Here is a 19,059-nt window from a genome sequence, read left to right as displayed (position 1 = left end):
GTTTATAAGACATTAAGCTAAAAAAGCAGGTTGCAAATTATATAACAACATGATCCTAATTTGGTGATTTTACCAAATCATATACGTCTCTATGTAAAATAGATATTTACATACAAACGTTTAAAATCCAAATGAAAATAGTATTGCTGATTATGTGTGGATGGTGGGATTATAAATGTTTTTTTCTTTCTCTTCTTTCCTTTTTTATTATCTACATTTTCCAATTTTGTTTGTCTAATTTAACAGACATTAAAATGCAGTATGATGTTGCACTAATTCATATCAGAAAGTGCAAAGGGCTGGAGAAAATGGGCACTTTCGTGTTTGGGGTGTCAGAAAAGGCTTTCCAGTCCAAGGCTGAGGGAGGTGTGACAGCACAGCATATTCCAAGATTTACAGAAGAGCCATTAAGGTGGAAGAGAGTCAACCACAAAAGGACTTTGGAACGAACTAAAAATAGGAGAGGGGATAGTTTGAAGCAAGGAAGTATAAAAAGTACCTATCTTATCAAGGTAAATATCTCAGACTAGCACAGAGCTTGGAGAAGAGAAAGAGAAAGCAGAGAAGTGCTGCAGGAACACGGTAAGTCCACTGAAACACCTCTACCTATTGCTTCCCTCAAGTCAATGGGCATGAATGGTGGGGCCGGTCTATCCGCATGGGTTCTCTGCAGCAACCCACGCTCTAAGCTGGAGAGGTGAAGACAGCTCCTGACTCTATTTAGGCAAGTAGATGAGTAGGGGAAAGAAACCACGAGAGGGATAGAACAGGAAAGAAATGAAACAGGAGAGAAACGAAAGAGAATGTCAGTTGCTATAAAACAGGTAAAAGATACTTCTAGAAAAAAAATCAAAATATGATGCTAAGAAAGGTGACATAGAAGGTTCAAATGTATGCTATTCCATGAATATTAATGAACGAGGAGAAGGGAATGTCCCATTGTGAGCACTTGATGATAATGTGGCTACCACATGACCACATAGCACAGTAGAAACACTGCAGCACTTGGTTTTGTAATGCATTTTAATTAAGGTGCTTTTTTTACAGCAAAAACAAAACACAGGTGCTGAAGATAACTGATTTTCACTAGGTCAGTATTTTCATTTGTGGATGTACTGGGTGATAGGGTGAGAATGATTTAGTACTGTTTCACCATATGCTACAACGTCTTCTCAAAGATAGTAATCATCTTCACCCTGTAATGTTAAAAGTGGAATTAACATGGAGGGGAGGTAGCAAGAAACTAGAAAAAAGTAAATTTTTCCAACTTTTATTTGAAATTACCTGATCAAAGAGCAAATGGGTGAGCTTTCCTCTTATTGCTATAGTCGTGTCCTTTCGATCTCATCAGACCTTCTATTTTTTTATGTGTTCTTTGTGCTTAAAAATAACTGCAGTTGCTCTAATTTTTAGAAAAAAAGACAACTGAGAGTAAATTTTTTCCCAAAGGTCAAGAGAAAAATTTTAGTAATAGATGGAATTTATAGAAAAAGTCTATTCACTGGTTTCCCTTTTCTGCTATCATTTCCAGGATTACCCTCATTTCAACTGGACGCTCGCTTAGTTATTCCCCCAAGCATTTTTCCCTCCCTTTGTACCAAATTATGTAACCAGAAAGGCTCTTTACACATTAAGTTATTTTGGTATAAACTAAAAGGACTGAGACTGGCTCAGCTCTTTAATCCTTTTTATAAAACCAGAATTTGAGCTGGTAAAAATGCATCTGAGACTAGCATCATCTTTATAAAGCTATTAGCAATCTGGGTTCTATAGGGAACTCACAGGCCTTAGTCCAGAAACTAAATAGCAGATATGAAATCAAAAAATGTTGATAAATACATGAAAAGCTTTGAGTTTTCATATCAAATTTCTCAAGGAGACAAAAAATTACAATGACCAAGAGCAAAGGAAGTAGGTAATGAGATCACCTACATGCAGAAATTGTTTAATTGTTTTAATACTTAAAAAAAACTCAAGAAAATTCTTGTTCTGGTTAATTACTGTACCCCTCCCCCCCATCTCCTATCTCCTTGATTTCGGCATTGACCCTCTCAAGTTCAGTCTCTATTTAAACTTTTCATATGGCCACATCCACTGCTTACACTGGGATGGAAGACTTTGGGCTCTAATGATAGAATGAGAGCCACATTTCATCCAGTTCTGCCATACGCTGGGCACTGATCCTACAGCTTCACAGGAATTAGAATTATCTGGTCTTCACACTAGCCCCTTTGAATGGCATTGTCAGTCTCATTTTACAGTTGAGACACAGGGATGAATAGGGATCTAGTTAAGAAAGTTTCTCGAGGGCCCAAAGTCAGTGAAGGAGGAGACTGGGGATTAAGGAAGTAGCCGAGTGGGAGGGCTTGAGCACTAAACGGCCACAGAAACCAGATCCACGGATACAAAAACTTCGTGTTCTCAAATGTTATTTCAGCATTATCAGGAGTCACTCCAAGAATCTCAGCTATGGAACTGTTTATTTTTCCTTGTTTAAAATAACCTTTTGTGGATTAAAATATGTTTCCACTCTGACGAAGTAACCCCTTTGTCATCAGATGTTTCCAAAATGTGTTTTCTGCCTTTCGATTGAGTTTTCAACCTTTTTCAGTTGTGTCTAGCATCTGAGCAGCTTAGAGTAAGGGTTCTGAGTGTAGGTTCTGGATTCAATTCTCTCACTGTGAAATGGGATGATATTAGTACCTACCTCATAGGGGAGTTGAAAAGACTAAGAGAGAGAACATATCTCATCCACTTTACATAGCAATAATAATAGAGACAACCTGTGCAGTTGTAACAGGCACAGATTCTGAGAATTTTACATGGAATAATCCTTTAATACTCAAAGTGACCCTATAAAGAAGGTACTTATTATCCTCATCTTACAGATGAGAAACTAAGGCAAAGAGAGGTTAACAAATTTACCAAAGACACAAAGCTGGTTTCAGCGCCAGGATTCTAACCCTGAGTCCACACTCCTAACCAGAACACAATACACCCCCTAGTGTCCCTACAGGAAATGTCAGATGAAATGCTAGCTCTCTAGACAGCTCACCTGAGGAAGACAGTAGTTTTGTTGTTGGGTAGTTGTAGGTACAGAGTCAATAACCTGTCACCTTGGCTGGCCTGGAAGATGGAAGACAAACTCTGCAAGCATCCAGAGGGGGCAGTGTGAGTGGAGTGGGGAAGTCCACACCAACAGTCAAGACCTCAACTTTCTAGTCCTGGCTCTGCCGTACATTTCCTATGTAACCTTGATCACGACATTTCATTTCTCTTCTGTAAAACAAGGGGAATGGGACAGGATAATTGGAAAGGCTCTTTCTTACTCTGAAATTTCAGGATTCTATGAGGACATGGTGTGAATAAGTGTTTCAGTTAAAACACCAGTGGTGAAATGCACCAGTAGGCTATTCACACTTCCTACCAAGGATGAGGGCATTCAGAACTCCTGCTTTCTTGATATTCATAATGTACAAGAAAATGGTTTGGGGATAAGGTCTCAAAAAAAGAATCTACGAACATTGAAGACAAATTTGTGAAAGTGTCATGGTTTTTTTTCAAGGATTAACTGTGATTGCTGTCCATATCCAGTTCCCCTTGGCCACAAGGGATGTGAGATACTCTACACATCCAGAAGGACAAAAATTAACAGGGAATCTCAAGAGTATTTTTTCTTAAAGAACAAGAGAATCAACTTAATTGGTCTTATGTGAATTATCTATTTGGAAAAGTACTAACACATAATTTTAAATCTTGGACTGCCTTTCTTACCATCCAGTTGTATTCTTGGCCTCTGTATTAGTTTTCTATTTATTGATGTAACAAATTACCATCAACTTAGTGGCTTAAAACCATACAAATTCATTATCTGACCATTCTGTAGGTCAGAGGTCCAACACCGGTTTCACTGAGCTAAAACCAAGGTGTTGGCAGAGCTGCATTCCTTTCTGGAGGCTCCAGGAAAGAATCTGTTTTTCTTGTTTTTGCCAACTTCTAGAGGCCACCTCTATTCCTTGGCTCATGGTCCACTTCCTCCATCTTCAAAGCCAGCATCACAGCATCTCTCTGACCCTACTTTCATCATCACATCTCTTTCTCTGACTCTCTTCTACCTCCCTCTTCCACTTTTAAGGACTCTTGTGATTACACTGGCCCACTGAAATAATCCAAAATAATCTCCCTGTTTTAAGGTCAGCTTATTATCCACCTTAATTCCATTTGCAACCCTAAATCTGCTTTGCCACAAAACACTTTCCTGGATTAGAAAGTGGACAACTTTGGGGGAAGGAGGAGGGTGCAGTGTTCTGCCTACACTTGTCTCTTCCCTCTTTCTGTTCTCCTTCAGATTCAATGGACTCAGGGAAAATCAGTATAAATACCTGATAAAAGCAAATAGAAATTGGAAAATAAATTTGTTCCCCAGCTTCCCCTCTTTCACTTCCTTCAAACTAAAGCATATACAGGATTCCAAAGTCAAATGTGAATTATGTTTATATTAACTGTCACTGCTCATTATCTGCTCACTTGTTCTCCTCCATTTGCATAGATAATTGACATTTGACAAAATTTTCTTTAGTTTCCTTGCTGGGTAAATTTATCACTTTGTTATGTTTTGTAATACTTAGGACATAAGGATGTTCTCCAAGCCAACAACCCAGCCTGGAGTGTATGGAACCACACCCAATCCTTACATAGCGAATAACTCTATGGCTCCTGGGTCTCAACAACCCCTGAGTTTCATAATCCCAAGAAACCAACCTCAGAGTGGTCAGCCTCCCTTCATCACTTCTCCAGAAATCCGCACTAACAATCAGCAGGGTCAAGGAAATGTACTAATGGTAAATCCAGCTACAGTAACAGCAACCACAAAGTTTAAAGAAGAAGGAAAGACACTAGGGGTAAGTCTGTTTACTATTAGAATTTTAATTTTGCATTTGCAAGGTTTTATTGTACTTAGAAGTTACAGGTGGAGAGAAGCTTATGATCTCATGACATACATCCAATCATTAAAAAGTTCTGAATGTCACTCTGGAAACTGTATCCCTTTTAGGTAGAAATAATTAGTCTGCACATAGACATTACCATAAGTTCATTTTATTTTAGATTCAAGCAAGAACCTAACAGGTGACAAAGGACTCGTCCTAGCAGGACAACTCGGTAACATTGACATTATGGGAGCACCACTATTTCTAGCTTGATCTCACTTCCCCCACCCTCAATCCTGTCTCTGGATTAGTTTCAAGACTGGTATTTGTATACAGGTGAATTCACATTAAAATAAACATTGATGGCTGCCTTAAAAACAGAAGGAACTACAAATGGGCAGTCTGGGGAAACCGGCTGTGAAAGCATTAGGGGCCATTCCATCTGCGTGCTTCACCCAATGCCCATGGAGATGTTATGACTTAACTGCCACACTACTTCTAAAAAGGGTACTTTAAACATTCATAGTCTTGTATATGTCAGCAGTATACACTACGCCCTATTTGGAGATGAAGATTCCACTCGCCTAGACAGAATCCTTAGTCCCTTTGTTGTGCTTTCCAGGCACCTCAATTCCACCAAACTGTATTGTCTCTCCTGTGTGCACATCTAACTTCTCTGCTAGAGCATTCAGTAAATGATATTCAGTGCCCATTAGGTACCAGAAACTCTTCTAGCCATCTTTCTATTTCAAGTTTCAATGTTGTAGGGAAATAAAAAAGAACATTGGTTCCCCTCCAGCAAGCAGGCAGATCTAAATTGTGAAGCTGGCCACTCAGATCCTCCTCCTGCCAGAGAGAGGAGATTCCCTACTCCCATTGAGCAAACGGGACAGACTAGCACCCCACACAGCCGATCCACACACAGGTGTGGGGAATATTGCAGAGAACAACATAGGCAGTCTCTTCCCTCATGGAGCTTAGAACCTAGTGGGGGAAATCATACCACACACATAATAAAGATTTAAAGGACACAGTGTGTTACAAGGTGATCAATGATATGGCGAAAAAGAGAAGTGAAGAAGGATAAGAAGTGCCAGCAGTGAGGGGGCAACAATCCAAGTGGGTCAGAGTAGGCCCTCCTTAGAAGATGACATCAGAGCAAAGACAGGAAGTGAGGGGTGAGCTGTGCAGCTATCAGGGCAAGGGCTTCTGGGTAAAGTTGGAAAGGTCCTTAGAGGAAATGAGTGTGATGTGTTTGGAGAACAGGGAGGAGGCCAATAAAGTAGAATAGAATGAGGGAAGGAAGCAGAAGGAGGGCAGAGGGGTGATGGGAGACAGACCCTGTAAAGCCTGGAGAACAGAAAACTCTGGCTTCTACTCTGAGTCCAGTGGGCAGCCATTGGAGCATTCCACTGGGTACTGAAAAGGCTCACAATAAAAGTATTTTAAAGTGGTAAGTGTGATTTTGTTTTTTAAAAGCTCTGGTTGGCAGAAGTTACTTCCTCTCCCTGAAAATTGTATATCTGTGCCATTAGCAGCCCCCAGTCATCACCAGCGGTGCAGAGGCCCCAGGTGGTAGGATGTAGACCATCTGCCCCAAATGACTCACAACTTACAGTGGTTCCGTGGCCAAATATTCAGAATGAATGAAATGACCAAATTACTAAGTCTAGGCTATAGGCAATTTTGATCAGTAAGTGGTACAGCCAGGGCTACACTAGGAGAAAAGGCTGGTATTAATCCAAGATCTAATTGCTCCTCATCAAGACGATGACAAGGATAAGGATGGGAAGTTTGTAGCCAGATGATGGAATTGCTGCTCTAGAGAAGAGGTTGTAAAAACCAAATATAATGTCTAATGCAGGAGATCTTCAACTGAGATCCACGACGGGCTACAAGAGGCCCAGGACACCTCTGAAGTTACCTACAAAAGTGTGGCATGTGTACACATGAAGGTGTAAGACTAGTTTTTCAGAGGAGACGGCTCACAGCTTTTATCAGAGTCTCAAAGGACTTCGTTATTCAAAAAAATTAATTTCTTAGCACTATTTAAGAAGCTGTGTTTTCTTTTAATTCTGATACAATTTAATTGTAATCAGTAGCTACTTATTGAAGAAATCAACACAACCACCCTTTATTTGCAGTCTTGCTGAACAGATAAGCTATAAACTTGGGAAGAAAGACTTAACTTCTGGTCCAATCTAGCAACAGTTATTTCTCACAAATCTATTTATCCAGGATGAGGGGAGGTGCCCTAAGCGGTACAAAGATGAATCCACTGTCTTTAAGAATACATGTCTTGGCCAATAAGAAAATCTTTGTGCAGCTGCAATTAAAAAAGGAATATAAATAAACAGAAAACCAAGTAATAAAGTGTGTGACTTACAGCATAAGATACAACAGAAATTTGGAAAGAAAAAAGGCAGCTTGAATTGACTGGTGTAACCAGGAAGACTTCATGGAAGAAGCAGAGCTGAGCCTGAGGGGAGGCTGTCCTGAATAGTCAAGACGTGGGCTCTGGAGTCAATTTGCTGCATTTGGTTCCCAGACTTGCCCCTCAGTATCTTGTGACCTTGGACACTGCTATAGTGGTGAAATGTTTGTGTCGCCCCCAAATTCATATGTTGAAATCCTAACTCCCAAAGATGATAATATTAGGAGATGCTTAGGTCATGAGGGTGGAGCCCTCATGAGTGCGATTAATACCTTAAAAAAGAGGTTCCACGGGGCTGGCCCGTGGCCGAGTGGTTAAGTTCCAGCGCTCTGCTTCGGCGGCCCAGGGTTTCGCTTGTTCAGATCTTGGGCGTGTACATGGCACTGCTCATCAGGCCACGCTGAGGTGGCGTCCCACACGCCACAACTAGAAGGACCCACAACTGAAAATACACAAGTATGTGCTGGGGGGATTTGGGGATAAAAAAGCAGAAGAAAAAAAAGAGGCTCCACAGAAGTCCCCAGCCCTTTCGACCATGTGAGGACACTGTGAAAAGGTGCCAGCTGTGAACCGGGAAAAGGTCCCTCACCAGAAGGTGACCATGCTCGCACCTTGATCCTGGATTTCTCAGCCTGCAGAACTGTGAGCAATAAATTCCTGTTGTTCATAAGCCACTGAGTGTGTGGTACTTTGTTATAGCCAGAATTAACTAAGACAGACCCCTAATTTCTCTCTGTCTCTGTGTCTCCATCCAGTTGTTGGAAGGAGTACACAAAGTAATAAATGTAAAATGTTTAGAACATTATCAAGCATATGGTTAATACTCCCAAAATTGTTTTTTCTTCATTGATACTTTCCACGTGAGTAGGACTACCCAAGCAAAAAAATCAGTCCATTTGTAAAGGATGGCCATCAAAGTCACAATGAAAGCATTTTTTTCTAAGACTCTTTAGAAGGTCTCAGGAAATGCTAATGCATGCCAAAGTGGCACTTTCTGAAGAACTCTCCTCGGGCCACCCCAGCAAGCCTACCCAAATACCTCAGACAAGGCCTTATGCTGAGGCCTTGGCTCTAGTGTGTCAAATGTTCACGGCCCACCTCCTGCTGTAGAGGTCTGCCCAAATGACACCCATGCACCTTGGCAGAGTCGACAATAAGAAGCAGCAGCAGCAATGACAGTAGTGTTTCAGTAGTGCCTGAAAATGAAGAAGCAATTTACAAATGCCTGTTTTCTTTTTTCAGGCAATCCAGATTGTGATTGGATTGATGCACATTGGTTTCGGTGTTATTTTGGGTTTAATAAGCGCCACTTACGATGGAGTTTGGAATTTTGCTTCCAGTACCTTTGAGAGTGGATATCCATTCTGGGGCGGCATTTCGGTGAGTATATTGCTAGAACACCTCTCCTTCTCAGTTTGTAAATTATAGATATCTTCAACCTATGCACAACTCATTTTTTGATAAGCTCTGCATCTGATCAGTTGGAGAACTGAGAGAATTAACAGCTCTGATTGGGTATAAATAAGGGAGAGCTTTTGTTCTCCATTTTAACTTGCAGCTTAAACTCATAACCTAAAGTTTATTCTGATCAAGTAATCAACAAGCTGAAGTTTTAATTCCTTACTACATTTTAGATGGAAATGTATATGTTAGAGAGTTGCAAAAAAGAGGTGACTGGGAAATAACTAACAACACGCAATTGATCATGAGAAGAGATTGAGTAGTGAGCTCAGAAGTCATGAGAACGAGGAAAGCTTACAAGAGAATGAGTCCTTTACATTCTAGAAACTAAGGAGGGAAAAAAAAGAAGTCAAAAAGACAATTTCTGAGAGTTACTCCAGAAAAAATGAGAAGTATATGAGGAATTTTTGAAAAGGAAATTAAATGAATATAAGTAGACCAGCTTTTCATATAAAGAGAAGTCATTCCCAGGAACAATCAAAGAATCCATCATTCACAAATAAATCTGTCCATTTCCACAGTTCATCATCACTGGCGCTCTCTCAGTATCAGGGTCCAAGCACCTTTCCCTTTGTCTGGTAAGTCAGAATGTTTCTACTTTTTAAACCTGTTTAAAGATTAGTTTATTTGGGGAGGAAAACTGAGAAGGTGGATTCAGAACACGTAAAGGGGAGCACTTTGTCCCAAAATGTATATTGGTTGCCTCCATGGCATGTGTGTCCCCACATGGTCCACACAATTTGCCACTCATAAATGGCAGAGCTCCACATCCTGACTCTTGAACTCACTTGAGAGGGACTCAGTAAAGATAGGGTTCCTTTAACTTTATTCTAAAGGCCCCTGGTTCAGTTGGGTCACTGCATTAGGGGAACTCCAAAGAAAAATCCAAGACCCAGGAAACCCCCACTTGCCACTTCAGTATCAAAAACTCTACTATTCATTTGCCATTTCTCAGTTCTGCCTTGCCTTGTATTTTTACTTTTTATTTGCACATATCTCCTATTCTTATTCAGATTTGACTTTTGTTTTACAGTTCGTTAAATCGTCACTAAAAACACCTAGATCTGTATGTAAGAAGAGTTTACAAAAATAATCACTGAGACAAGACTTGCAATTCTCTCAGCCACAGTACTCCACCTTTTGCAATTTCCTGGTCTACTTCTTTTTTTTTCAGACAAGGCTACTTTTTTCAAAAGTTATTTTATTGAGGTCATACTGGATTACAACACTGTGTAATTTCCAGGTGTACATTACTCTATGTCAGTTTCTATATAGACTGCATTGTGCTCACCACTGACACTCTAGTTTTTATCCATCACCACAAATGTGCCCTTTACCTCTTTTGCCCTCCTTCCCACCCTTTCCTCTCTGCTAACTACTAATCTGTTCCCCTTATCTATGTGTTTATTTATCTATGTGTTTATTCCACCAGCAGTGAATGACAGTTCCTTTTCTACATCCTTTCCAACACACGTTATTTCTTATCTTGTTAATTACAGCCATTCTAACAGGTGTAAGGTGATATCTCCTTGTAGTTTTGATTTGCATTTTCCTAATAATTAGTGATGTTGAACATCTTTTCATGTGCATGTTGGCCATTCTGCATATCTTCTTTGGAAAAAATGAATATTCATATCCTCTGCCCATTTTCTGATCGGGTTGTCCATTTTTTTGTTGTTAAGTTATATGAGTTCTTTATATATTTTGGAAATTAACCCCTTGTGGGATACATGATTTCCAAATATTCTCCCCAGTTGGTGAGCTTTTTGTTTTGTTGATGGTTTCCTTTGCCATGCAGAAGCTTTTTAGTCTAACGTAGTCCCATGTGTTTATTTTTTGTTTCCCTTGCCTGAGTAGACATGGTATTCAAAAAGATGCTGCTAAGACCAATGTCAAAGAGCATACTGCCTATGTTTTCTTCTAAGAGTTTTATGGCCTTGGGTCTTACATGCAAGTCTTTGATCCATTTTGAGTTAGTTTTTGTGTATGTTATAAGATAAAGGTCTACTTCTATTCTTTTGCACATGGCTGTCCACTTTTCCCAACCCCATTTATTGAAGAGACTTTCTTTTCTCCATTGTATGTTCTTAGCTCCTTTGTCAAAGATTAGCTGTCCAGAGATGTGGGGCTTTATTACTGGGCTCTCAATTCTGTTCCATTGATCTGTGTGTCTGGTTTTCTGCCAGCACCATACTGTTTTGATTACTACAGCTTTGTAGAATATTTTGAAGTCAAGGATTGTGATGCCTCCAGCTTTGTTTTCTCAAGATTGCTTTGGCTATTCAGGGTCTTTTGTTGTTCCATATAAATTTTAGGGTTCTTTGTTCTATTTCTGCGAAGAACATCATTGGGATTCTGAGTGAGATTACATTGAATCTGTAGATTGCTTTAGGTAACATGGACATTTGAACCATGTTTATTCTTCCAATCCACGTGCATGGAATATCTTTCCATTTCTTTATGTTCTCTTCAATTTCTTTCAATAATGTCTTACAGTTTTCAGTGTATAGGTCTTTCATCTCCCTGGTTAAATTTATTCCTAGGTATTTTATTCTTTGTTGCAATTGTAAATGGGATTATATTCTTGATATCTCTTTCGGCTAGTTCATTATTAGGGTAAAGAAACGCAACTGATTTTTATATGTTGATTTTGTACTATGCAACTTTAGTGTATTCATTGATTATTTATAATGGTTTTTGGTGGATTCTGTAGGCTTATATAAATATAGAGTCATATCATCGGCAAATAGAGACAGTTTTACTTCTTCCTTTCCAATTTGGATCCCTTGCTTGAACAATCTCAGTTAGAAGAACAGATTCATAAATGATGCAGAGAAAGAATGCTGTATTTTGTTTTGGGATTACAACAGGAGTGTTTAATCAGGATTAGGCTCCTTTATTTTAGTCTAGTCTAATTCTGCCTGGGAGAGCATGAGCAACATGATTCTGTGTTTCCACTTTTCCATTCTTTCTTCTTATGCTGGATTAAATATATCAAATCAGTTTTTAGTTCATTGGCAGATCCCTGGCCTACAATTTTGAAACAGGAGAAAGCAAATGATTCGCCAAGAACTAAAGACAACTAGAGCAGAGGTGGTTTCAAGATTTTTTTTTAATTTTATTGCAGTAACACTGGATTATAACATTATATAGCTTTAAGATGTACATCGTAATATATTTCAAATTCTGTGTAGATCATGTTCACCACCCAAAAACTAATTATAGTTCATCACCTCACATGTGAACCTAATCACCCCTTTTGCCCTCCCCCGACCCTTCCCCTATGGTAACCACCAATCCAATCTCCATTGCTATGTGTTTGTTTGTCGTTGTTTTTATCTTCTACTTATGAGTGAGATCATACGGTATTTAACTTTCTCCCTCTGACTTATTTCACTTAGCATAATACCCTTGTGGTCCTTCCATGTTGTCACAAATGGCCGGATTTCATCATTTCTTATGGCTGAGTAGTATTCCATCGTGTATATATACCACATCTTCTTTATCCATTCGTCCCTTGATGGGCTCCTAGGTTGCTTCCAAATCTTGGCTATTGTGAATAATGCTGGCAATGAACAGAGGGGTGCATGTATCTTTATGCATTTGTATTTTCAAGTTCTTTGGATAAATACTCAGCAGTGGGATAGCTGGATCATATGGTAGATCTATTCTTAACTTTCTGAGGATACTCCATACTGCTTTCCATAGTGGCTGCACCAATGTGCACTCCCACCAGCAGTGTACGAGAGTTCCCTTCTCTCCACATCCTCTTTAACACTTGTTGTTTCCTGTCTTGTTAATTATAGCCATTCTGACCGGAGGGAGGTGATACCTCATTGTAGTTTTGATTTGCATTTCCCTGATAGCTAATGATGTTGAGCATCTTTTCATATGCCTGTTGGCCATCCGTATATCTTCTTTGGAGAAATCTCTGTTCAGCAGCATATTTTCAAGCACCATGTCTGACTGGGTAAGGGAAACAAAAGAAAAGATGAACAAATGGGGCTACATCAAACTAAAAAGCTTCTGCACAGCAAAGGAAACCATCAACAAAATGAAAAGACAACCTAACAACTGAGAGAAGATATTTGCAAACCATATATCTGATAAGGGGTTAATATCCAAAATATACAAAGGACGCATATATCTCAACAACAAAAAAAAACAACAACCTAGTTAAAAAATTGGCAAAAGGTCTGAACAGAGATTTCAAGATTGTGTTTAATCCAGCAGAGGAGGAAAGAATGGAAAAGTGGAAACAGAATCATGTTGCTCATCCTCTCCCAGACTAGACTAGACTAAAATAAAAGAGCCTAATCCTAATTAACCACTCCTGTTGTAATCCAAAAACAAAATAAAGCGTTCTTTCTCTGCATCATTTATGGATCCTTCCTTCTAACTGAGATTATCCAGGCATAGAATCTGTCTATTTAGAGAAGACAGAACTAAAACTATACCTAAAGCAATTTTTCTTGGAGCCTTTCAGAGGCCTTCAGGAGACTCTAAGGCATGCTGAAGCAGCAGCACATTCTTAAGAACTCTAGCCGAGCCAGTCTTGGCAAGTCAGCTCAGGACTTGGTTTCACAATCATTCAGCTGAATCTCAAAACTTTCCTGTAGAAACTGGGGTAACTTTTGGACTCTGCCCATACCCCTCTACTCACAAAATCCTAACGAGTTCCTCGTTCTAAATCCGGGGTTATCCAGCCCCTAGAAAGACTTTAGGGTTTTCATAAATTCCTAAATTTATCAGCAAAGTTTTTTTGCATATACTTTTTCATCTATAAAATTGGATGCCGTATAGTACTACCTCACATGATGGTTGTAAGAGTTCAATGAGATAATGTGTTTAAATAATCTAACACAGTGCCTGTCACAGAAAAATGCTCATTAAAAGTTTCTTGTTTTAAAAAGGGAATACAATTGTTACTGTGCATGAGGCATTTAGACAAATGTAATAGATGAGCTTCTGCTTTGCATTATTTACATTTTTCTACGGATTTTAAAAATAACCCACATTTAGGCTGCATACAGAATAGTTTTCATAGTAACTACCCAGAAGGGCAGAGGGAAAAAAAATCATTTCAACTTCAAAACTTTTTTTGAGATTTCAAAGATTAAGAACCATTAAATTTAATTAATCCTTACTTCATTTAATTTAACTTATCCTACATATATTTCTCCTGTTGTCTCCATTAGATAAAAGGCAGCCTAGGAATGAATATTGTTAGTGCTATCTTTGCCTTAATTGGAGTGATTCTGTTGCTGGTAGATGTGAACATCAATGGGCTACCCACACAAGACTTTTGGGCATTGGTAAGTATCCCATAATCTTCCACGTGCCTCCTCTCTTTCCACTCTCATAGAGCGAGTCTATTTTTTAATCTCTTATTACTGTGTAGCAGCTCTAGTGGAAAATCCCTTTTTATATTCCAGCCCTACTCCTAGTAATGTGATCTCTAGGACTATAGAACAAAGTGGGAGAGTTACCTCTACAGATGCACTAGGGCAGAGGGGCATCCCTTATTGGTCCATCTCATTGCCAATCATATGAACAATGCAGAAGACTCCTAAAGACACCCAGATACTATTTCCAAAATATTTAAAATCCTATGTAAATAAGATAGTTATTGAACAGTTTTATTTTAGACTAAGAATGGGATGAGAGGAGAATGGCAGTGAGAAGGACATCCACTTTTTATGAGAGAAACACACAGAACGAAGCAATTGCAAAATGAAGCACATGCCTCAGAATGTTCTCAAAAACAAAATCACCCATTTATTATTGTCATATAGGCCAAGCATGGACTTCATTACCTCAGGAGCAGAGAAAGGTGTAGAGAAGAGCTTTTAGGGAGGCAAGAATATGAGGTGACTTCATAGTCAATAAGGTGGACTGAAGCAAGAACACAAAACTTATCCTCTACAATACCAAACAAAAAGAACAAAAATTAGTCAAAAACCGGGGGCTGGCCCCATGGCTGAGTGGTTAAGTTCATGCGCTCCACTTTGGCAGCTGGCAGCCAGTTCATATCCTGGGCACAGACCTAGTCCTGCTCATCAAGCCATGCTATGGCAGCATCCTGCACAGAAGAACTAGAATGACCTACAACTAGGCTATACAACCATGTAGTGGGGCTTTGGGGAGAAAAAAAAGAGGAAGATGGGCAACAGACGTTAGCTCAGGGCCAATCTCTCCTCACACACAAAAATTAGTCAAAAACCAGCTTTTAAATCGGCATCTTGGGAAAGAAACAAATGATTCTGCTGTGTTTCAAGGTGGTAGAAGAAAGCACAGCTCCTGGCCCTGCCTCTTACTCCCCAGGAACAAAACTGAGGAAAGGAGGATGCCAAAAAATACTGAGAAGTCTTGCTAATGCTCTCCAGTCTAGAGCTAAGAATACTTAGGTGGAGAGCAGTCAATTCTGAGAAAGGATAAAGCAAATCCTGTATGGTAAAGCCGTTGTGCCCCAGGACCTCAAGAGAAGTAGGGAAGTCACCAGAGTTCACACCTTCCAGTGCACTTTGCTAATGTGGAAGCATGAGCAGAAATCCACAGGAATAGAATAGACCTCCGACCTTGAAGCAGGACTTGGTACAGGGCATTTCTCAGAGGAGAGAGACAGCAAGCCCACGTTCACTAGCAAGAAGTGTGCTCACTGCCAGCTAAGCTACTGCTCTCCCGAGCAGCTACAGCTGCATGATTAGCATTCAGCAAAATGGACAGAAAACAATATCTAGCCCTCAAACTGTAGCTGGAAATAAGCAGGACAAATTGGACCCAGTTAAGTGGAAATAAAAATCAACGAAAATTTTCCTATACTGTATCTGAACAAACATAAGGCCTACACAGAATGGTTCACTTTAAGAATGAGAAAGTTGAAAATAAATGGCAGCGAAACTACCCAAATACATTAGAGTGATTAAAACAAGGAATGGAAGAAAAAAAGAAAGGAAGGAGGAAAGAAGGCCTAAGATTCCTGTGGGTTAGTGGGTCAGCAAAAACACTCAGATGCCTGCTGTTCATTTTCAGTAAAAGACACAATCCAAATAATCAGGACAAAAGATATCAGATAGTAAAATGGATGCAAATACATGTGCCTTCCTTCTCCCTCACAAGATGTGCTCTGGTTTAATGAAAATGTGGGTCACAATAACCAGGAAAACATTGAGTTTCCTCATTCTCATGGTTTGATCCCTTACTAACCTGGGAAGCCATATCTTCAAGATCTACCCCAAATTCCAGATAATAGATAATAAAACTATAAGATAATAAAACTACTCTGTGATTACCACATGATCCATACCTAGCATCTTGGTTTCCAAGAATTGAGTTTTTCAATTTAAAATAGGGACTTATAAACAACAAAAAGGAATTTCGGAGTAGCAGGTTCAGCCACGTTCTACCACAGCACACTAGTAGTAGAGATAAAAAACCCAACATGGAAGAAAACATCACTCAATTATCAATAAAGATTCCCCATGAGCATTTTATGCTGTTGAAACTCTTAATAAGAAAAGAAACTGAGAGAATGAAATAAAAAGAACATTGCAGCACTATAGAAACCAACTGAGTACCAAAAACTACTATTATAGATCTAATTTAAAAAATCACACACAGCAAGAAACAGAATGGACTCAGATAAAAACAGCAGAGAGAAAAACTGTACTCATAGTCTTACAGAAGAAAAAGACAAATATATTAAGTAATGAGAAGATGATAAACATGAAAGATAGGCAAGTTTGACCCAACATAACAATAATTCGTCTCCCTGAGTTAGTCTCCGATAAATGGTACAGAAAATAAGTATTTAGAAACACTGAAAAAAAATTCCTGAAATAAGAGATAATTGAATTTGTAGACTGAAAGAGAATAACCTATATTAGGAGATAGAGATGCAAAATAAGTGAGATATACACTTACTCTTGTTAATATATAAGGTATAGAAAAGGATTCTTTAAGGTTTTAGGCACAAAAATCAAATAACCTACGAGTTGGAAAAAAACCAGCTTGGCTCAGTCTCTACCACAGCAACGTTGGATGAGAGAAGCTAACAGTGCAATGTCCATAAAATTTTGATGAAAAGAAACTGTGACTCAAGAATAACACATCCTGATTGCCTAGTGGTTAAAGCTCAGTGCACTCCGCTTCGGCAGCCTGGGTTCGATTCCCGGACACAGAACCACACCACCCGTCTGTCAGCTGCCATGCTGTGGTGGCAGCTCACATAGGAGAACCAGAAGAACTTACAACTATACGCAACCATGTACTGGGGTTTTGAGAGGGAGAGGAGGAAGAAGAAAAAAAGGAGGAAGATCGGCAACAGATGTTAGCTTAGGGGGAATCTTTTTCTGCTAAAATAAAAAAAGAATGCATCTAATAAAATTCTCATGCAAGTATAAAAGCAACAAGAAGATATTCTCAGTAAAACAACAACAACATACATGGGCACTGCTGCTAAAAAAAAAAGCATTATTCAACCATCCATGGGGTAAACTAAATCAAGAATTCAGAAAGGCAAGGAGAAGCTGCGTAAAGAGATTAGTGAAGAGCATGAAAGCATTTAAATATTCATCTAAGACTGTAAGACGCAACAAGTGGGGAAATAACTACAAAACTGAACGTAAATGTTTTAATGTTTCACTCAAAAAAAGTGAAAAATGACATAATCGCCAAGTACTGGGAAGTGAACAGAGGGGAGGTAAGATGAGAGAGACATAAAATAAGAATGCAATGCTAATCACCTCATTTTTCATAATAAACAATCATTTGATATTGTCCAAAACTGAAACTTGTAGGTTTAAAATGGCTTCAACTTCTTCATGGATTTCATGAACTTTTTATTTTAATTTTAGCCAATTTAATTTGACTTAACTTCTTTTTATACTTTTAAAATCAAGCAACGCTTTGATTTCAAAATAGTAAGCACAAAATGATGCCATTCTTAAAGAATGATGTTTCTCTCTCTGGCTCACACTCTCTCATTCCCTCTCTTGCTTTTTCTTGTCTCTCACTCTCTCCATGCGTTTTTCTATTTGCCTTTTGCCTATACATAAAGATCTAAAATAACAGGTATCAATTGTTAATTTTGCTTATTTCTATGCTGTGGCATTTGGAATGATTGTTGTTTTCTATATAGCTTGATTCTTTCTTTTTTAATGAGCAGGTAACATTTTTATAAAAACAAGAAAGCCATTGCAAAGAAGAAAAAATCTACCTCCTTTCTAAAGTTTCTAAATAAAACAGTCTACTGGCAAAGAGGAAAGTCTTCCAGCATTTTAAAGAAAAGCTGAAATTAAGTCACATTCCCTTGAAATAAGCATTTGATGATAATAGAGAAATAATCACGGAGCGAGTTGAGTATGAGCACTCACACGTTTGACGAGTCAGTAACTTTCTGAAGCCTGTGTGAGGCCATCTTGATTAGCCAAAATCTCAGTGTGTTTTACTCCTGATTTCAGCTTTCTGGGAAAGGAATTTCAGCTATACTGATTATCTTCTCTCTTTTGGAGTTCTGCATAACTTGCACCACAGCCCATTTTGCCACGCAAGAAATCGCCAAGTGGGTGAGTTGGGCCTCTTCTTTGGAAATCATCTGAATATATGCTAGAGAAATATAGACTTAAGCGTCAGCTAAGTCCCATTATGGGTTTACCAGAGCACTCTTTGTCCTTGACTCTGATGGGACCAGGGAGGGACTGAACAGGATTTCAGTAACAATATTGCATGCTTTATTCATCCCTTCCAGTCTGTCCTGACTATTCCAAATGTGTATGCAACCAGTCCCTTGACACCAGGGTTTGCCTCAGCTCCTCCCAGAAGTGATGGCCACCCAGCTAACGTCATTCAATATTAAAATAAAAAGAAGCATTATCCAGTCTCATGGGGTGAAACCACTCTGCAGAAACTTCTTGAGAGGCTGGCCTCTACTGTCCCCGATGATTGCTAATCTTTAAAGGCTGTGTTTGAGACGTGTTCTTAATTTATTATTAATGATAACTGACGTATCTCCAAGTCACTGCTCCTTCCGAAACGCCACCACCATATATCAGCAAAGGAAGGACCAGAGGACTGAAAATGACTCTGCAACTCTCCAGAAGTTAGAAAATCTCCTGGGAATGTTACCCTTTCCTCAATAAAATGTTTCTAGAAACATAGCCTTTTTGGTATTTTTTTTTAATTCATTTTGGTTTGATATTAGTTGCAGAGGAAACACTGCAAAGCAGACTAATAAAA

At 39.1% G+C, this 19,059-nt stretch overlaps 1 protein-coding gene across 1 annotated transcript; it reads left to right on the top strand.

Moving 5' to 3' along the window:
- Positions 1-4,637: 4,637 nt before the first annotated feature.
- Positions 4,638-18,679, top strand: MS4A12 (membrane spanning 4-domains A12). The gene is made up of 6 exons (XM_046644149.1): positions 4,638-4,901; positions 8,605-8,742; positions 9,345-9,401; positions 14,022-14,138; positions 18,285-18,389; positions 18,572-18,679. Exons 1-6 carry the CDS (start codon positions 4,638-4,640, stop codon positions 18,677-18,679), a joined length of 789 nt encoding a protein of 262 aa, XP_046500105.1.
- The last annotated feature ends 380 nt before the right edge of the window (positions 18,680-19,059 follow it).

Source organism: Equus quagga, chromosome 17 (assembly GCF_021613505.1).
Source record: "Equus quagga isolate Etosha38 chromosome 17, UCLA_HA_Equagga_1.0, whole genome shotgun sequence".
NCBI classification, from domain to species: Eukaryota; Metazoa; Chordata; class Mammalia; order Perissodactyla; family Equidae; genus Equus; species Equus quagga.
This window is presented reverse-complemented; position numbering and strand designations above follow the sequence as displayed.